We start from the raw sequence: 22,265 nt of genomic DNA on the forward strand, positions 1-22,265 counted from the left end.
AGGTATAGAATTCCAGATAAAAGGACCTCTGAATTTAATACTAAACTGCCCTAATGTTGTACGAGAAAATTTACGATAAATATGATTAGCTTGTCTGGTTGGGTATGAGTGAATAGAGGAATAGTGAATAGTTGCAACAAAAAAATATCTGAAATGACAATTGACCTCTGGCTAAGCCCCGCCCCCTCCACTCACTCGGACAAACATTCAACATTCGGTGACAGTTGCTATGGCAGCTGTCACAGTAGGAGACATTTCACAGGAGGCAATTGATGATTTTTGGAGACAGAAAGATTAAATATCATCTCGAAGACACCAAAACTTCACTTAGCTTTACTGCTAATTTTATCCACGTTTTAGTTGGTGTTGTGGTCTACCGCATAACTTTATCCAGAGCAGACACTTCTCTCAGTTGAGATGTGGCTTGGGAAAAGGTAAAAAAAAATACACCCCGTCGCCCAGCCTCTCGGGATACCTAGTGTCAGAGTTGCATGTACCCCATGCACACCGTTTGACCATTTTAAACTTAAAATGTCAAGAAAAAACATATAAAAACTAATGAAAACTGACTAACTGCAATGCATTTCAATTAGTCTGGGGCCGTTGACTCGCTGTTTTGGTAGGAAACGGATCCAGGGCAAGCTCTTCGCTTGTCTGAAGAGCCTGGTGATGCGAGGCTACATTTCAATGGACGTGGAAGCAGAGAATGTCCGAGTGTATGGGCTAGCTATGCGCACTGTGATTGGCTCATCGTGTTCGGGGGCGTGGCTTAGCTATAGGTCAATTGTGGACAGAGGTGGCAAGTAACGAAGTACAAATACTTCGTTACTGTACTTAAGTAGATTTTTCAGGTATCTGTACTTTACTTGAGTATTTATTTTTCTGACAACTTTTTACTTTTACTCCCTACATTTATACGCAAAAATATGTACTTTCTACTCCTTACATTGTAAAAACAGGCTCGTTACTAGGTAGTAATTTGAACACTGTACAATCAGCGCGATGTAGCGCATTTACCGTTTATGACCAGCAAAGCGCAACCTGTCCATGCGCCTGTGCGTGTGCGTGTGTGTGTGTGTACGTGAGAGACGGCAGGTGGACTGACTGGCAGAGATGAGAGATTTTTTATTATTATTAGGCTATTATTATTATTTTGTGAGGTCTGTGGCGGGCCCAAACGTTAATTACAGTAATGGGAAACACTGTCTCTGGTCAGTTCAATCTTGATTATTCTGTCTGAACTTTTTTTGTTTAACAAAATTATCAAAGGATGTAGGTTTCATTAAAGGCAAAAATTAATTTTTACTTTGAAAGTACATTTCAGAGCCTGTACTTTCTTACTTTTACTTGAGTAAAAGAGTTGAATCAGTACTTCTACTTTTACCAGAGTATTTTTTTAACACATGTATCTGTACTTCTACTTAAGTACAGAATATGAGTACTTTTGCCACCTCTGATTGTGGATATTAGGAAGAATGTAGTTGAGGATATCTGAAATGTTCTTTTTGACTCAGCAAAACTGAATTACAGATATCTACAACAACATATCCAGTCTGCTATGGCTTTTAAATGTTAAAATGTCTTGTTGCCATACTAATACCTTCAGGACCATCCTGACCTTCCTGCGGGCCGGGAAGCTGCGCTCGCTGCGGGAGATGTGCGCGCTCTCCTTCCGGGAGGAACTGCTCTACTGGGGCGTCGCCGAGGAGAACCTGGAGTGGTGCTGCCGCCGGCGGCTGCTGCAGCGCGCCGAGGAGTTTGAGGAGATGGAGAGGGCGCAGGAGGAGGAGGAGCTGCTGGAGGACATGTTGGATTCGGACAGCGGGGAGCACGCCGCCGAGTCCAGAGTCAACCGCTGCATGGGAAAACTGAGGGACATGGTGGAGCGGCCGCACTCTGGCCTCCCGGGGAAGATCTTCGCCTGTCTGTCCGTGCTGTTTGTCACCATCACGGCCGTCAACCTCTCCATCAGCACCATGCCGGCCATGAGGGAGGAGGAGGAGGCAGTGAGTTTAAAGGACTTTTTAAAGGGATTAGTTCAATATTTTGGCAAATTGGCCCCATTGCCATAATCTCTATAGTCATAACAGTAGGTTCGTTATACCTTTAATTGTCGGTGCAAGATATTTTTTAGAACGGCGGAGCAGAGCCGTGAGCTGCTCAGAGCTACGCTACGGAGGCTCATTATGGGATTTCTTGGTTTCCCTCATCAAATACACAATCCAACAACTCCACAACGCTCTGGTGGACAAGTTGTGAGCTGCACATTCACCACGCTATGAGATAATAACACAACGTTACCAGACAGAGTTGTTTTAGAGGGAAATTCATGCAAAACTACTGATGCACGTTGCCTTCAGGGACAGTTTTTCATCAAGCAGTCTCTGCATTTCCCTCTAAAACAACTCTGTCTGGTAACGTTGTGTTCCGTTCTGAAGCGTTCTGGAGTTGTTGGATTGTGTATTTGATGAGTTTGAAGAGGGAAACCAAGAAATCCCATGAGCCTCCGTAGCGTAGCTCTGAGCAGCTCACTGCTCCACCGTTCTAAAAATAGCTTGCACCGACAAATAAAGGCAACAAACCTACTGCTATGACTATCACGATTATTGTATGGCAATGGGTAAATTTGCCAAAATGTTGAACTATCCGTTTAACATTTCAGAGAGAAGAACAAACAGTTTCTGCTCACAAATCTGTTGAGAAGATGCAAAGAAACACAGAAATTAGCTCAAGTCAGTGGTTTGAAGATCTATAAAACATCTCAATGTAGTTTTCCATCTCCTCTCTGGAGCTCTAGTAACAACAGGTTGGTGTCAGCCAATCAGAGGAGAGGAGGAAGCTCTGAGCCTCTCTTGTGATTGGCTGACTGTTTACTAAAATGATCCAATTAAAAAAACAGAGCAGATTTCAGAATAAAACACTCAGAGAAACCAAATCCTGCAAAGTCGTTGGTTGGATGGTGGGTCCAGGTGAGGGGGCGGGGCTTTGTTGTGACATCACAAAGTGACAGGAAGTCCTGACGGCTGGTTTTAAGACTCAGTTTCTGAATACAGGCTGTGCAATCCTCAAAATATCAAAATCTGCTCAAAATCTTACCAAGAATATTTGTCTTATTTCTAGTCAAAATGTCATTTCTAGTCAAAATAAATCTCATTATACTTAAAATAAGACTCATCCCATTAAAAAGTAGCTTGTTTTTAGACACTTTTTACTTCTTTCAAGCATATTTTTTACTTGAAATAAGTAGAAAAATCTGATAGTGGATTAAGTTTTTCTTCCTTATTACAAGTACAAAAAACTTGCTTTCACTGGCAGATTTTTCTAGTGAAAATTTGTTACCGTCGTAGTTCCGACCATTAACAGCGATGCGGCTGCGTTATTCTCATGACTCGCCACGAAGGAAACGCTGGTCGGCTCGACCAGCATTTCCGCCACCACTAATAATAACAAAATAACGATAGAGACAGAACGATATATTTATCGAAAATGGGCCCATTAACAAGTGTGGGTAGCGGAGATTCATCCACATTAATGTGAGACTTTTTTATAACCGAATAGAAACTCCTCGTTTAGTTGGTGTTGTGGTCTACCGCATATCCAGAGCAGACACTTCTCTCAGTTGAGATGTGGCTTGGGAAAAGGTAAAAAAAAATACACCCCGTCGCCCAGCCTCTCGGGATACCTAGTGTCAGAGTTGCATGTACCCCATGCACATAAAATGTCAAGAAAAAACATATGACTAACTGCAATGCATTTCAATTAGTCTGGGGCCGTTGACTCGCTGTTTTGGTAGGAAACGGATCCAGGGCAAGCTCTTCGCTTGTCTGAAGAGCCTGGTGATGCGAGGCTACATTTCAATGGACGTGGAAGCAGAGAATGTCCGAGTGTATGGGCTAGCTATGCGCACAACTCCTCGTTGTCCCTTTAAGTGAAAAGAGATTAGTTTTGACTAGAAATGAGACATTTTGACAAGAAATAAGACAAATATTTTTGGAAAGATTTTTTGCAGTGTGTGCATTTCTCTAATACTTTCACAGTGTTAATATAGAATGAACTTAAAGCTGATCTATAATCAAAGAGAATCAAACTTTATAAAGTCTCGGACCATTAAAAATGAAGACATGACACAACACAACTCCACTGTCTGTCTGGTGGGAACTGTTCTTGTTTTTCCTCCGACGATGAGCATTTGAAACAAACGTGGTGGCGAGACGGAGCTTGTCTTTGTTTCCCGGCGGATTTGAATTGAACTGTATTGAAAACCCCAAACTGAAGAAAACTGACATGTAATTTGGAAAAGCAGTGATTAAAAATCTAATAATGGCTCGACTCAGCCATCACAACACTGTTGGTGGAAGCCGACTGCTGAGAGAGCCGCAGCGTTAACCAGAAAAAAAAAATAATAATAATAATGCTTTCATGAAATGCTTTAATTATTATGTCTGACTTCAATCACAACCGTAATTAGCACCCCGGCCTCTTGAGTCAAATCAAAGGAAAGAGGAATATTTCAGCCACACGTGTGATTTTCTTGCAAAATAAAAATATATGCAAACAGGTTTTTAATGAAGCAAAGAAACCGAGAGCGAGTGCTTCCACTTTACTTACTGTAAAAACATTGTTGTTGTGTTTTTGTCTTTTTTTTTTTTTTTTCAAATAATCTACTTTCACTTGCAGCTACAGATACAGTACGTGACGTGGTGGGTGGATGGGAAACTGAAATCTCAACCGTTTGTTTTTTTCAATTTGACGGTATCAGAGAGCCACGGTTTAACGCTTCTGACTGAAGTTTCAGTACACACTGCAAAAACTCAAAATCTTTCCAAGAATATTTGTCCTTTTTCTTGTCAAAATGTCTAATTTCTAGTCAAAACTAATCTCTTTCCACTTAAAACAAGACTCATCACCAAAAAATGTACTTGTTTTTAGATAATTTTTTACTTGTTTCAAACAAATTTTCACTTGAAATAAGTAGAAGAATCTGCCAGTGAAAGCAAGTTTTTTGTGCTTGTAATAAGAAAGAAAAACTTGCTCCACTATCAGATTTTTCTACTTATTTCAAGTGAAAATATGCTTGAAAGAAGTCAAAAGTGTCTAGAAACAAGCTGCTTTTTAAATGTGATGATGAGTATTATTCTAAGTATGAGATTTGTTTTGACTAGAAATGACATTTTGGCTAGAAATAAGACGAATATTCTTGGTAAGATATTTGAGTTTTTGCAGTGCAGATCTAACTCACATGTAGTTTCTTCAACTTTAATGAGTTTAAAGTTCAGTGCAAACTTTAAAAACACAAAAAAACAAATATAAAATGAGATGAGAGGAAGAGTGTGTGTATTATCACACTGGATTGAGCTGTTTCATTAAAAGTGCCGATATTCTCGTTCTCCACAGCTCCTCCAAAGTGTTGCATTCAAAGTGTGTGTGAGTGTTCCCGTCGTTTCGTTTCCCAGGCAGGTGAGGCAGGTGCACTGGAGTTTTTTTGTGTTTTTTTTTTTTTTGCAGGTGCTTGTACCGTTTCCTCTCCTCCTGTGGGAGTGTGTTTCATAATGACACTTTACCTCTGTGCTACATGTGTGAGTACGATGCATGGGCTCTGAACCACTCTGAAGCTCCTCAGCCTGCACTGACTCAGCACCATCATGAAGTACTGAATTAACACTTTTATGGGAAAGCTTTTTAATATGTTTCATCTGTGGGCAGTTTTATTTCCTGTCCTTGTTTTATTTCCTGTCGAATGATTGATTGAAGAGTCATGCACATGGGCCTATAAGACAAACATGCTAAGTTATTTACAATTATATAACGACAGGCTGTTCATAATACATTTGTAAAAGGATAATTCATTAACCGTAAACATCTTACACTGCAAAAACTCAAATATCTTACCAAGAATATTTGTCTTATTTCTAGTCAAAATGTCATTTCTAGTCAAAACAAATCTCATTAGCGTCCGTGACGTCACCCAAAGTAACTTGTTTTTGGGGAGTCGTTACTTTTGTGACTCTATTTTTCACTTGAAATAAATAGAAAAATCTGATTGGCCGGTCAAGTTTTCTTTCTGGCCTCGAAGCACAAAACAACTGCTCGACCTGTCACTCAACGTTTTTTCTACTTAATTTCAATGAAATTTTGTTTGAAATGAGTGAAAACTGTCTAAAAACAAGTTCAGTGTGTGGGTCTTATTTTAAGTGGAAAGAGATTAGTTTTGACTAGAAATGAGATATTTTACAAGAAATAAGACTTTTCAGTTTGAGTTTTTGCAGTGTAATGATGTAGGCCACTTTGCACTAAAACAAAGATAGTTAGAGTTCTCATTATTTCTATATGTTATTATGCTCTTATTTTACCGGTTGAGATCAAATGTGGCCCCTGGTTGAACTAGAATGAGTTTGACTTGCCTGCACTAAGCATTAAGTTCATACATTCAAGAATGGCTAGCGTGTCATCTTAAAAGAAAAGGAACGAGAAAAAGCAAAACAAAACAAAACAAAAAAACAGACAAGCTTCCAAGATATTCATTCAATGCCATGTTTATTCACACACATACATACAACACGTACTTTGTGTGAATCAGGTCTCCCATTGAAGCTACCAAAAGCTTATTGCGGGAGCCTGGATACATACAACACAAAACAATACAGCATATGCAAAACAATAAACAGTAATTTATGGTTTTATAGGGGATATCATGTTTTCTGTCTCAGTGTCCAGGCTTCATCCGTGAAACTAGCCAGGATATAGATCTTCTCCTTAAAAAAAAAACAACACAACATACAGTATCATGGTCAGATATCCAGAATAAGACTGAACACCCACAAGTTTAACATCAAATATGGTTCTAATCTTCTTTAATTTGAACATAATTTCAAAATTTGCTCCAAAGATTAACTAGCTCTTTTTTTTCTTTTTCTTTTTTAACTTTATTTGCAGATTATTACTGAAAATATAATTCAGACTCAGAGAGAGAGAGAATACTACAGATGCATCTCCAGACCAGGGAAAATCCTTGTAGAAATCTCCAGGTTCAGTTCCACACTGCGGTGGCGTGGTGCCCTCTAGTGGTCGCTATGACAACGGTCAGCCAGTCAACTACTTCCTCCTCTAAGGCCAGGCAGGTCAAACTCATCATTGTTCAGGGGCGACATACAGCGCAGTTTGATCTCAAGTGGCCGACCAGTAACATAAGAGCATAATAACTATAAATAATGAGAACTGTAAATGTTTCCCTTTGTTTTAGTGCAAAGTAATACAAGTACATTATTAGTTATCCTTCTACAAAACATTATAATCGGCAGTTTTCAACAATATTATCGGCTACCTCTTCTGTCTTTATCATTTTCACACCGGGAATTTTAAATCCCTGCTAAAAACCCACCTCTTCTTGGCTTTTAACAACACAAACTGATTGTTTTTATCATGCTGGTTCTTGTTGTTTCTTATAGATTTTATGTCTATATTATTATGCCTAATGTATTATTATTAGGGGTGGGAATCTTTTACTATCTCACGATTCGATACGATTCTGATTTCTGGGGCTACGACTCGATTCAAAATCGATTTTCAGTTCAAAACGATTTGATTCGTAATGATTTCTGCTTCAGTCTATCGGTGTCAAAGGATCCTCATGATCTACTCCAGTCTGCTTTACTGTACAAGACAGAATGACTAAAGTGTCTTTTTCACATTTATTGAGTTTTAAACATTTATCCATGCTTAGATGGAATTGTTGAAACTGTTACATAAAAGCAATATCACATATTGCTTAAGTAACAAAACTAAAAGTGCCTCTTTATTTTTTTTTTAAAATAGTGCAGTTAAACATGCTGCCTTTTAAATTCTAAGGAAATGGAGGCCGACAGCCGGCAGATTTGTTTCATTGTTTTATATTTCGATTTTGGGACATTTAATATTGATTCTGATGAGAATTACGATTCTTATGTGAATCGATTTTTTTTTTGGCACACCCTAATTATCTAATGTATTTATTTGTAATTGTATTTGTTTGTAATTGTTAAAGGGATAGTTCAACATTTTGGCAAATTGGCCCATTGCCATAATCCCTATAGTCATAGCAGTAGGTTCGTTACCTTTATTTGTCGGTGCAAGCTGTTTTTAGAACGGCGGAGCAGAGCCGTGAGCTGCTCAGAGTTACGCTACGGAGGCTCATGGGATTTCTTGGTTTCCCTCATCAAACTCATCAAATACACAATCCAACAACTCCACAACGCTCTGGTGGACAAGTTGTGACCTGCACATTCACCACGCTATGAGATAATAACACAACGTTACCAGACAGAGTTGTTTTAGAGGTAAATACAGAGACAGCTTGATGAAAAACTGTCCCTGAAGGCAACGCGCATCAGCAGTTTTGCATGAATTTCCCTCTAAAACAACTCTGTCTGGTAACGTTCTGTTATTATTTGCCAAAATGTTGAACTATCCCTTTAAGAACCTGCTATATAAATAAAGCTTGTCTTGTCTCTCTCTCTCTCCCCTCCTACAGGGCACGTGTTCCCAGATGTGCTACAACATCTTCATCGTGGAGACGGTGTGCGTGGCCTGGTTCTCGCTGGAGTTCACGCTGCGTTTCATCCAGGACCGGAGGAAACTGACCTTCCTGCGTCAGCCGCTCAACCTGATCGACGTGGTGGCCATCCTGCCCTACTACATCACGCTGCTGGTCGACTCCACCTCCACAGGCGAGAAGCGCCTCGGCTCCGGCAGCAGCTACCTGGACAAGGTGGGCCTGGTGCTGCGCGTGCTGCGGGCGCTGCGCATCCTCTACGTGATGCGTCTGGCGCGCCACTCGCTGGGGCTGCAGACGCTCGGCCTGACGGCGCGCCGCTGCACGCGCGAGTTCGGCCTGCTGCTCCTCTTCCTGTGCGTGGCCATCGCGCTCTACTCGCCGCTGCTCTACCTGATAGAGAACGAGATGGCCGCCGCGCAGGAGTTCACCAGCATCCCCGCCACCTACTGGTGGGCCGTCATCACCATGACGACGGTGGGCTACGGGGACATGGTGCCGCGGAGCATCCCGGGCCAGGTGGTGGCGCTGAGCAGCATCCTGAGCGGGATCCTCCTCATGGCGTTCCCCGTCACCTCCATCTTCCACACCTTCTCGCGCTCCTACGTGGAGCTGAAGCAGGAGCAGCAGCGGCTGCTGCAGCGGCGGACGCACTTCCTGCTGCGCAGCCGCATGGCCGGCCTCGGCAGCAACCTCTCCCTGGACAGCGACATGCTCTTCCCCATCGGCTCGTCCGACACCAGGGACATGGACGACTGAGACGGGTGTTCGCTGCAAAAAACTCAAAATCTTTCCAAGAATATTTGTCCTTTTTCTTGTTAAAATGTCTCATTTCTAGTCAAAACTAATCTCTTTCCACTTAAAGGGACAACGAGGAGTTTTGGAAAAGCGAAGTGTTCACACTACATTTATGAGGCTCCGCGCACCGTGAAATTCTTTGACCGGCGCAAGACAGACTCATGTTTTCATTCATCAAGAATTAAAGTCAGAGGTTCAAAGACGATCAGATACCGTCGTAGTTCTGACCATGAACGGCGATTCGGCAGCGTTATTCTCATGACTCGCCACGAAACTGAAAGTAAGGAAACGCTGGTCGGCTCGACCAGCATTTCCACCACCACTAATAATAACAAAATAACGATAGAGACAAAACGATATATTTATCGAAAATAGGCCCATTAACAAGTGGTAACGTAGATTCATCCACATTAATATGAGACTTTTTTATTGTCGGAATTTTTCGTTCTGCCGACGGAGAAACTCCTCATTGTCCCTTTAAAATAAGACTCATCACCTAAGAATTAACTTGTTTTTAGATAATTTTCACTTGTTTCAAACAAATATTCAATTAAAATAAGTAGAAAAATCTGCCAGTCAAAGCAAGTTTTTTGTGCTTGTAATAAGAAAGAAAAACTTGCTCCACTATCAGATTTTTCGACTTATTTCAAGTGAAAATATGCTTGAAAGAAGTTTTAAAAAAGTGTCGAGAAACAAGCTACTTTTAAACTGTGATGAGTCTTATTTTAACTATAATGAGATTTGTTTTGACTAGAAATGACATTTTGACTAGAAATAAGACAAATATTCTTGATAAGATATTTGAGTTTTTGCGGTGTTGGACAGGAGAGACTTTAGAGGGTTAGAGGACACCAGGAGACGTCCAGGTGTCTGAGAGACGTTTTCAGACTGTGGATGAAAAGGTGACGAGAGAGAGATACGGTGGTTTGCAAAAAGGATTCAACCCCTTCAACTTTTTCCACATTTTGTCGCATTACAACCACAAACTTAAAAGTCCAGTGTGTAATATTGTTTATTGGCAAAATCTGGATATATACACGTATACAATATTCATGGGTAGTAATCTGTTTGGTTTCTGTAGCCTTATAATTCTTCTTTTACATATATATATATATATCCCAATAAATTACATTTAAGTTTGTGGTTGTAACTTGACAAAATGCGGAAAAAGTTCAAGGGGTATGAAAACTCTTGCAAGACACTTGTATATAAACATGCTATAAACTGTAGGAGAGACAAGGGATTTATCTTTCTTCCCAGAAATGTGTAGCAGTGAACTCACCACGGTTCAACCACACAGAAGAAGAAGAGCATGAGGAGAAACAATAATAATAATAATAATAATGTTGGTCACAGAACGTGAAAGTCAAATTTACTCAAATCTGTCATTCCAGTCACAATCCTAATCCTCATCATAACCTCTTATTTAAAACCATGATCAGTGTTACACTCTGTCACACAAACACAAACGACCCAACAACAACAACACAAAGTGCTGTTTCTCACCTCTGATTAGATGTCGTCATGGATACGTTGGTGTCGTGAGCTCCTGGGAGTCGAACATCGTCTTTGACTGGACGACGCTCTCTGTTTTGTGTCGAGTCCCAAAGGTTCAGTGGAAGTTAACTCTATGTTTTATAAATGACTGTGAAAGCTCTTAAACTCCCACACACACACACACACATATTAATCCTGACGTGTTAATTGTCCTTCTTCGACTCTTCGACTCTGGTTCCATATGCAGTTTTTTTTTTTTAAACACTTTTATTGTGCTTGTAATTAATGCAGTTTGCTGTTTATAATTTATTTCTCTTTAAAGTGGATTTAAACTGAATTTCTGTCTGCACGTCATTGTTTTTATTGTTGTTTCTCTTTGTGGTGCTCAGTGTCAGCACAACTGAACAATACAGTGACACACACACAAAAACACACATGGAGTCACAGCACAAAATAATCCAGCAATGAAGCAAACACAGCAGCGTTGTTTATATCAGAGCTCTTACAGCTACTGCTGCTCTATTAAACATCTGGATTAAAAACATCTCCTCTAAAACCTGCAGACATATAATATAATATAATATAATATAATATAATATAATATAATATAATATAATATAATATAATATACCATGGTCTGGGTGAATACTCGATTCTGATTGGCTGCGGGGTGTCCATTAAAAAGTGATAATGTACACCCATAAAGATGTTCCGGTCAAATTGCCTGATTACGTTACGTTACATTACTGCACTGGCTCAAACGCTTGTTGGAAACCACGGCAGGAGAATAAATCCTTCAAACTTAAACTAAACTTCATTATTAGTTTATTATAGATCTCCATTAGTCACAGCCTCAGCAGCCAATATTCTTCCTGGGGTCCACAGTTACAATATTAAACATTTTTAAAGTTCACATACTCTAGTTAGACCCCCCCTTGAGAGATGAAGTCTGCTAACCGCTAGCTTCACTAGCTGTAGCAACTTTAGCAATGGCCACACCATAACAAACAGCGCAGTCTATTTATCCGATCAAAAAGCCACTTATAGCCACAAATAATGCTCAGAACAGCACCAAACGTCATCAACAGTACAAACAGGGTCCCAGCCCATAATACGAGGCATCAAACATCTGTTAGCTTAGCCTGGTTTCTATTGAAAAGAGACGGAAACAACTCACCCACTCTCCTCCAGTACGTTATCAGCAACTTTCCGCGTCCAGCAGAGCGTCCAGGCACTGACGACACACGACACGTCCGAGTCCGACTGGCAGCACAAACATCTGGTTTCAGCAGCCACTGGAAGCCAGGTAGTGACCACACTGACCACTTGATTCCCCCAGATCCAGCACTGGGACTCCACCGGCTCTCTCCCTCTTTCACTTTTCTCCTCCATTTCCTTCAGCTCGTCTTCAGTAAACTCAGTCTCAAACTGATAGTGGCGCCCATCGAAATGAAACCAGTCGTTGTTGTCAAACTGCGTTAACTCAGCTGTGTTGTCCCTTCTGTGATGTCTGCTTCACTGTCTCTTCTGGCAACGCGTGTGACGTCGCGTCTAATCTCGCGCTTGTTTACGTGATTCTCTCCCGTAAAGTTAGAAATGCCCAATTCCGTTCATTTCCCTGTGAACACTCGATAATAACTTTTATAAACTGATAGGCCAGATACATAGGAACTTTGGCTGCATTATATACACACATTTTCATCCTTGAGCTGCGGGAACTCCTAATCGCCTCCACGCCAGCTGACTACCTGTAACCATGGCTACAACAAGCAGACATCACAGAAGGGACAACACGGCTGAGTTTATGCAGTTTGAGAACAACGACGACTGGTTTCATTTCAATGGAGATTGAGTTTACCAAACACGAGCTGAAGGAAATGGAGGAGAAAAGTGCCTGGACTCTATGCTGGACGCAGGAAGTTGCTGCATAGCGTATAACTGGAGGAGAGTGGGTGAGTTGTTTTGGTAACACTTTACTTGAAGGTATCGTCATAAGAGTGACATGACACTGTCATAAGACTGACGTGACACAGTCATGAACACGTCATAAACATTATGTCGATGTCATAACATTGTCATTAAGTGTCATTCGGTTAACCCTAAACCTAACCCTATGTGATAGTGGTGGTCCTGTCACTGTGCCTCCAATTGATCATGTGCCCTGGCTACTTGGCCAAAGGGATGTCCCTTTGGGTGACTGGCAAGCATGCATGACTCTTAACCGGGAGGTGTGGGTTCAATCCCCGCCCCTCTTCACCTTGCCACACCTACAAAAACCCAATGATACTTTTGACAGCGTCATGCGACAACGTTATGACATTGACATAATGTTTATGACACGTTCATGACAGTGTCATGTCACTCTTATGACGATACCTTCAAGTAAAGTGTTACCGTTGTTTTCGTCTCTTTTCAATAGAAACCAGGCTAAGCTAACATGTTTGATGCCTCGTATTATGGGATGGGACCCTGTTTGTACTGTTGATGACGTTTGGTGCTGTTCTGAGCATTATTTGTGGCTATGAGTGGCTTTTTGATCGGTGGATAGTGGATCCGTATACTGCGCTGTTTGTTATGGTGCGGTCTTTGCTAAAGTTGCTACAACTAGAGAAGCTAGCGGTTAGCAGACTTCATCTCTCGAGGGGGGGTCTCGGTGTCACGGTGCGTTGGACCATGGGTTTTTCCTTGTTGTGATGATTTCTTTACAAAAATAAACGGTGGAGCAGTAGTTGTAATGTCCAAAATATCTCAGACCGTTTATTTTAGTAAAGAAATCATCACAACAAGGAAAAAGTGTTTGTTTCTGTGGCGGGGAGAGCAGGCGCTCTGTGATGGGATAGTAATGTCTTTCCAGGATGTTTCAGAGTTCGGCTATCTGAGGTGAGTGGCTACATGCAAAAACACAAAGTTTATACTGTTTATACTCTACACTATATGAGTTCAGTGGTGTCTCTAAGGATTCCAGTCATGGATATTTGATTGTTTTCTGAGTGTTTGTTGTGGTTGAAAGAATTGCCCCCATGGGTTAGCGTTGTCGCTATCCCTAGCGCCGGGTAGCCATGGTAACTCCAGTTTGCCTGCATCAATTTTAGTCGCGTTTTTTTGCTCCAACCAACACTGGGTGACCATCGGGACAATGATTTAGGGGTCAAAAATGACCGGAATTCTCCTTTAATGAGCACTGACAGAGACAGGATCACTTTCTAAACACTGACACGTTCTCTTTCATTCCTTTTCTTCCTCATGTGTTCAATACTTATTCACTTTATTACACACAACTTCATTTATGGACATTTATGTTCTGATTTCTTTGGATGTGTGGATTAGCCTACTGTGGTTGTACCGACATCCTCCCTGTTAGAAGTAGCCTATAATGTTGACGCGTTCAATACTTCTTTTCCCTGATGCTTTGTGTGTATAATATATTCATCCAGATTATTAGAAGAGTTTTAATCACTGTGTGTGATGTGTTGGAAGAACGACCGTGTTAAATTATCTTTTTATTTTTGAAGTATGAGAGAGAACCTGAGGGTTAATGCAGCACCTCAAGTTCATTTACTTAAATACTTAACATGAGCACAGTCTTATCACTGCTTTATCTGAATATATTCCTCTTTCTGCTACTTTATACTTCTACCAGAGGGACATACTGTCCTCTGCTGGATTCATCTGTAAATGCAATTAAAAATCTAACTAACCATCAGTTTTCACATCACGCAGATGAAAAGACCTGAAGTTTAAACAACTTCCAGCTTTAATATTAAACTGCAACCTTCATGTTTATACATGATGATAAAAATCAAATAACACTGAACCTCTTTTACACAGCACAGTTTTACAGTGCAGCACTTGTACTTTTTCTTTTTTAATCCCTTCATCTCAGTCCTTATTGCTCCTTAATATCAATATGAATTACTTTTTCGATCTCCAGAGGGAAATTTTTCTTGGTTGCAAATAAAACTCCAGAATAGTAAGAAAAGCAATCAAGATATATAAATATTACTAAAATAAAAAACAGTATAGAATTAAATAAGAAAAAAATAGAATAAAAAAATATATAGAGATAGATGATTGATGCCTTTTATACATGTTACACAATATACGCACCATGTACACCACCAAAAACATAAACACACACTGCAAAAACTCAAAATCTTTCCAAGAATATTTGTCTTATTTCTTGTCAAAATGTCTAATTTCTAGTCAAAACTAATCTCTTTCCACTAATAAAGTCTTATTAAAAATCAACTTGTTTTTAGATCATTTTCACTTGTTTCAAACAAATATTCAATTGAAATAAGCAGAATAATCTGCCAGTGAAAGCAAGTTTTTTGTGCTTGTAATAAGGAAGAAAAACTTGCTCCACTATCAGATTTTTCTACTTATTTCAAGCGAAAATCTGCTTGAAAAAAGTAAAAAGTATCTAAAAACAAGCTACTTTTAATGTGATGAGTCTTATTTTAAGTATAATGAGATTTGTTTTGACTAGAAATAAGACAAATATTCTTGGTAAGATTTTGAGTTTTTGCAGTGCACCCGACAGTAGCTAAGGGGGGGAAAAAAAAGATAAAGATACAAAAAAAAGTCAAATAAAAAAATATATATATAATAATAATTTGCATATGCACAATTTACAATATACACATACACAATAAGCTAAAACGACAACATCTCTTCAGTTCTCATCCTCACTCAGTCGTGTTGTCTCGTGTGAGCAGCAGGTGGCAGCATCGGGTCAATAATCTGAACAAATTTCGCATGAGCTTTGATTTATGTTTTTTTTTTTTCCAGTCATTTATAAAGGTTTTATTCTGTAAAGCCTCGCGCCTTCACCTACAAGAGCAGCAATGACGTTTTATTTTGATCATTAATAATCTAGTCTAGCTATATTATAAAAAACAGTAACCTGGAGTGATTCTGGAGTTTAATACAGTCATAAAATAAAAGTTAACGTTAAAGTAAGATTCAATGAAATAAAAAAAATAACATAAAAACCACCCACCTGTTTTATTTAGCCACGTTTGAACCTTTTGACTTTTTTTTTTACAGTCTATGGTTTGAACCTGCTCTCTCTCTGTGGTGGTGGTGGTGGGCGTGGCTTCTGTGAAACGCCATTCAACTAAATCACAAGTCAATTATGCATAAGACGAGTCCAACCAATCAGAGCCCGGCAGCAGCCTGTAGGCCCCGCCCCCTTTTCTCTCTCTCTCTCTCTCTCTCTCTCTGTCTCTTTTCCTCTCTGTCTCACCTCACATCCCGGTGTTTTGGTCGTGATTCTCAGTCCGTGCTGCTGCTGCTGCTGCTCGGTCACCGCTCCTCCACCTCCTCCACGCCGCTGCGCTGCTCGCTGCTGCCCGTGTAGCCGCGGATGTGACACCTTCTCCGGCCTCAGTCTGCAGCTCAGCCCGGTGGAAGTCTGCGGAGCTCCGGATCCTCCGTCATCATGACCTCAGCTCTCCGCCGCTCAGACTCAGGCTCCTGAATGGGATCGTTGCTGCTGCTGCTGCTGCTGTTCGTCTTGGCACCGACTGCGCCTCTGCTCCAGATCTGAGGGTTGTTTTTTTTTTTGTTTTTTTTCTGAGGTTTTAAGGATCTGAGCTCCAGTCGCTTCAGTCTCATTCATGGTTTGACGCGGAATCTGCCTCTTCGATCCCGAGAGAAAAAGGAAGCGACGCCAAATTATCCACACAAAAAAAGGAAGAAAGAAAGAAAACCAAAACCTGCGCGTCACGGTGAGTAAAGCCAACACACACACACACACACACACACACACACACACACTGAAACACACTGACACACACAGACAGACAGAGGTTCATTAAACATGAATGGATGGATGAGTGTGTGTGAGTGTGTCACATCAACATCTGTCTAGCTACTACACACTGCTGCAGTCGTCCAGAGTTTCCTCCTCTTTCATTGGCTACCTGCTGCACTTTACTGTTTGACTGCATGTGAGTGTGTGTGAATGCGGAGAAGGTGCACACACACACACACACACACACACACACACACACACACACACACCGTCATATGCTCAGGATTAAAGTCTCTCATGACTCAAAGGCCCAAATATTGACTCTAATGTGGTGGAAACTAATAATAGAAGAGAGACTATAAAGGTATGTAACAGACCTCGGAGTGGAGAGAGTGTGTAGTCTGTAATTCATTGAGGCAAGACACACACACACACACACTTCAACATAAACACACACACACACACACACACACACACACACACACACACACACACACATTCAGTCCATCCATCTCTGTTTGTGTGTGTGCTGCTGGTTTTCTTCCTCTGATGCAGGATCAGCAGCGTGTGACACTTTTCCCATGATGATAGTGGAGATACACACAGCTCCTCTGACATCACATACACACACACTAACACACAAACACACACACATGCACACACATACAAACCAGCTGTGCCACTATTTGCAGTGTGTTGTCGCAGCTTTTTGATCCGACTGAAACCTAAATATTGTGTATAAACCTCACAAGTTGTTTCGGTCTGTAATCCTGCGTGAGATCTGATCTGAAGCATTTCTCCAGAGAAGAGAGAGATAAAACAGAAAGAGAAGGAGATAAAAGAGATAAACAGAGAGAGACGTCAATATTTTTTATATTAACGGAAACTCAAATTGCTATTACATTTGATTATCAGTCGTGCATTAGATTAATCCTCTGCAGATTTCTGCCTGTTTTTCCTGAAGGAATTAAGGATGTTTGGTTTGGTAGCAACATATTATCCCCATTGGATTCAATATCCTTAAAGGGATAGTTCAACATTTTGTCAAATTGGCCCATTGCCATAATCCCTATAGTCATAGCAGTAGGTTCGTTACCTTTAATTGTCGGTGCAAGCTGTTTTTAGAACGGCGGGGCAGAGCCGTGAGCTGCTCAGAGCTATGATACGGAGGCTAATGGGATTTCTTGGTTTCCCTCATCAAACTCATCAAATACACAATCCAAAAACTCCACACCGCTCTGGTGGATAAGTTGTGAGCTGCACATTCAGCACGCTATGAGATAATAACAGAACGTTACCACACAGAGTTGTTTTAGAGGGAAATACAGAGACTGCTTGATGAAAAACTGTCCCTGAAGGCAACGTGCATCAGCGGTTTTGCATGAATTTCCCTCTAAAACAACTCTGTCTGGTAACGTTGTGTTATTATCTCATAGCGTGGTGAATGTGCAGGTCACAACTTGTCCACCAGAGCGTTGTGGAGTTGTTGGATTGTGTATTTGATGAGTTTGATGAGGGAAACCAAGAAATCCCATGAGCCTCCGTAGCGTAGCTCTGAGCAGCTCATGGCTCTGCTCCACCGTTCTAAAAATAGCTTGCACCGACAATTAAAGGTAACGAACCTACTGCTATGACTATTATGGCAATGGGCCAATTTGCCAAAATGTTGAACTATCCCTTTAAATTTAATAATATTGGGCCGGTGACACGCAGGCTGATGCTGGAGGAGGAGGGAGGGGGGTTCAGCACATAAACCCCCCAGGGCTCGGTGCCCATTTCTGTCTTTAACCATCCATCCACGGATCATCGTCTCAGGGAGGAGGAGGAGGAGGAGGAGGAAGGAGATTTATGGATTCACTGTAAAAAAAAAAAAGAAAAAAAAAATCCTTTCACCTACTGTAATAAGCCAAAGGACAAAAAAACAAAACAAAAAAAAAACGCTGCCAGCTTCTTAGCATTCAGAGAACGGTGAGTGAGGAGCGTTTGTGTCAAAGTGGTGCGACGGGATCGGGTCCATTGTGCCGCCGCCGCCGGAGGAGGAGGAGGAGGAGGAGGAAGAAACCTAAAAAAAAACCTAATGCTGCCTGGAATCCCATGAATGAGAGAGAGAGAGAGGGAGAGAGATGTTGTTGGTGTCAGTGTCTCTCTCTCGTCTCCTGAAGGCCTGAAATTCCTGCTAATTGGCAACGTGTCTGTAGTGGCGGTGGTGGGACTGCACTGCAAAAACTCCAAATCTTACCAAGAATATTTGTCTTATTTCTAGTCAAAATGTCATTTCTAGTCAAAAAAAATCTCATTATACTTAAAATAAGACTCATCACATTAAAAAGTAGCTTGTTTTTAGACACTTTTTTTTTTTTACTTATTTCAAGCATATTTTCACTTGAAATAAGTAGAAAAATCTGATAGTGGAGCAAGTTTTTCTTTCTTATTACAAGCACAAAAAAACTTGCTTTCACTGGCAGATTCTTCTACTCATTTCAAGTGAAAATGAGTTTGAAACACATGAAAATTATCTCAAAACAAGTTAAATTTTAGGTGATGAGTCTTATTTTAAGTAGGAAGAGATTAGTTTTGACTAGAAATGAGACATTTTCACAAGAAATAAGACAAATATTCTTGAAAAGATTTTGAGTTTTTGCAGTGTGGCCCCTTTGTGCAGGGCTGTTCCCCCCTTTACCCTCCTCCTCCTCCTCCTCCTCCTCCTCCCTCATACTGGAGGAGTTGTGTCTGCCTGTGTGTCTGTCAGGATGATGCACTGGACTGAGCTCCGGCATCAATGAGCTGCTTGTTTCTGTTGAAAAGTCGCTTCCACTTTCACATAAAGAAGAAACGCCTCGGTGCACGGAGAGGAACTCCTCTCACCCAGTCTGTGTGTGTGTGTGTGTGTGTGTGTGTGTGTGTGTGTGTATAGTACATTTTATCTTAAAGCGCTTTCCAAGGAACTCAGAGACACTGTATAAGAAGCAATAGATGAAGCAACACAGGAGATATTTAAGAAACAGTCGGCCTAGATGGAGCCATTTTGCCCCTAAAATTTGAGAGAAGTTGGCTACAAACATTTTCATCTATTGCACATGTGCAACCAGCAACATTTTTTGATGCAGGCTCCAAAAAATTGTCATTTCCTTTGTATCTGCAACCAATCATTAAAGTACGACTGACAATAACAATAACAATAACAATCTATGTAATTTTACAGTCCAAGTCTTTAAAGGCCGTTTTCTCAGTTTTTCAGACTCAGACTCTGAGCTAGAAATCTCCACTTCAGCAGCACTTACAGACACCAAACCTTCCACTTTGATCTCTTTCTATATTCTGAAGGTTTTTACAGAGGGGATTGTTGATATGTCATTCACAGCCTCATTTATACAACATTTTATTACTAAAAACATGGAGACATTAGATTTTTTTTTAGGGCTGGTGACAGTATTTTCTCATTTACAGAGTGATTAAAAGAGATATCCAAAACCCTCCTCTGTAAAAACTTCTGACTCTAATATGTCAACAAAATAAAACAAGAATTTTGAAAGTAGCTTTATCCATTGTTCAGATTTCAGTTCTGGAAATGTATGCAGATTAGTGCATATTTAATTAGATATTGCCTCATTTACATATTTAAACATAAAATTTGACAAAACTTGTAATACAAAAAATATTTGTCTTAATGTAAGTGATAAACTTGGGAAGTTTCATGGTGATATCTGTTGTTTAAATTTTTCACCCTATTCACCTGTAGTGTCTCAGTTTAAACATTTAGAAAAACATTAAATCAATTAAGCTTTAAATATTAAACATTAAAAACGAGCTTGAAAAGGTGTGTTTTAAAGGTGCATTGCATGTCGTAGCTGGAGGTTTAGCTGAGTGAGTTCATCATTTGATCTGAACGAGTGTCCCACTTTTCCTTTAGGTCAGATGAGGATTAATTGGCACTGAGCAGCAGCAGCAGCAGCAGCAGCAGTATGTGTGTATGTGGACATATTTGTTTGCTGGTGATATTATTGAGAGCAGAAAGGGATCTGATTGGCCGAGAGGAGGAGGAGGAGAGCGGAGAAACAGGATAAAAAGAGGAGAGAGTGAGTCATGGTTAGTAGTAGTTGTAGTATTAAAGCTCCTAGCTGCTCCACTTCCTTGTTGGAATAACACACGACTAACGATTCCCCTTTGGCTGCAGAGCGCTTAACAAACAAAACATTAGTGTGATGCCAACCAACGTCGGCCGCTCTTCACTCGGAAAACCAGACGAGAGAGAGGGAGGGAGAGAAGGAAGGAGGGGTTGAACCATGAGGAGGTTTTAGTGACGACTTCCCGCTGACAAACCAAACGCCTTTTGAATTTTTCATGTGGCAGATTCTAAACTTCTGTGGCTCTGGCCCAGATTCGCTGCTAATTAGCGCCCGGCGACGTTCAAGGGCAACGCGGTGTGTGAGCATGGGAACGCCGCTGCCACCTGTTCTCTTCTCTTCTCTTCTCTTCTCTTCTCTTCTCTTCTCTTCTCTTCTCTTCTCTTCTCTTCTCTTCTCTTCTCTTCTCTTCTCTTCTCTTTCATCCCTCCATCCCTGCGAGAGTGGCCTAGTTTCCCATCGGTCATTGTCGTCGTCTTTTCAGTGCAGTATAGTAGCGTTTAACATAAAGCTTGTGTTGTGTGTGTGTGTGTGTGTGTGATGTTTCACTTCCTGTGCAAAGTTCCAGGATGATTGTGTTTCTGCTAAACGCCACCGTTTGGTTCAAACTGCAGGTTTTTTCCAAAAGGAACGATAAGAAACATCCAGACTGAAGCTCAACAGTCGCGTTCCACTGTGAGTTCATTTTTCTTCTACTCGCCCGTTGTGCATCCAGTAAATTTTTGCTTTAGTTAGCAAAGAAGTGGGTTTTTTAATCCCCCCCGTCAAATGTTGGCACAAAATTATAGCAAAGACCACAAACTTTGATGCACTGGCAAAAATGGAGACCTACAACAACAAGGTCTCCGAGTTTGAGGTCTTTCTCTGGTGAGTTTAAGGTCTCTGTGGTGAGTTTAAAGCAGAAGTAAGCGATCCGGTCGTTTGGGCTAATGCTGCGTTCCAGGCAGGCTTTTGAAACCGTAAGTTACGGCTTCAAGTCACAACTTACGACTTTGTAGCGTTCCAGGCAACCAGTAACTCGTGTTTTTCCGACCTGTTGCCTGTGAAAGTCACTATAACGGCCACTCGTGTTCTTCCGACCCATGAACTCGTACCAGATCGAACTGGTACGACTTCACAGGTCGGAAAAACACGAGTTACGGGCTGCCTTGAACGCACCATAACGTCTTGTCAGCCGATGGAGTTAGCAGCCCCCGCCCTCGTCATGGATCTATTGGTCCTCGTCCCTACGTCACCACATTCACGCGCATCCCTTGGCTGCACGCACAGAGAGGACCGCCCCTTTATGCCGTTCTCTCTCCTCATTGGATAAAGGTTGTAGGATACAAGGAAAGTTTTCTCCTGGGCTCAGAGCAGAGCAGAGTGACTGACATATAGAGTGTTTGGTCTGAAACACGGGTCTAAGTGATTGCTGTCAGAAGATAGAACTATTTAAGACTTATATTAACACAAATATTCCGCTTACTTCTGCTTTAAGGTCTCTCTATGGTGAGTTTAAGGTCTTTCTGTGGTGAGTTTAAGGTCTCGGTGAGTTTAAAGTCGAGTTTAAGGTCTCTGTGTG

At 41.0% G+C, this 22,265-nt stretch overlaps 1 protein-coding gene across 1 annotated transcript in view; it reads left to right on the forward strand.

Annotated features, from left to right (window-relative positions):
* kcng1 (potassium voltage-gated channel, subfamily G, member 1) overlaps positions 1-9,290 on the forward strand; it is a 23,752-nt gene extending 14,462 nt beyond the window's left edge. The window contains exons 3-4 of the mRNA XM_085782946.1: positions 1,607-2,006; positions 8,507-9,290. Coding sequence (XP_085639072.1) covers positions 1,607-2,006; positions 8,507-9,286 — 1,180 coding nt within the window. The 3' untranslated portion in view covers positions 9,287-9,290. The remainder of the gene's footprint in view (positions 1-1,606; positions 2,007-8,506) is intronic.
* The last annotated feature ends 12,975 nt before the right edge of the window (positions 9,291-22,265 follow it).

The sequence above is a fragment of the Trachurus japonicus genome, chromosome 7 (assembly GCF_045865225.1).
Source record: "Trachurus japonicus isolate A0001 chromosome 7, Traja_1.0".
NCBI classification, from domain to species: Eukaryota; Metazoa; Chordata; class Actinopteri; order Carangiformes; family Carangidae; genus Trachurus; species Trachurus japonicus.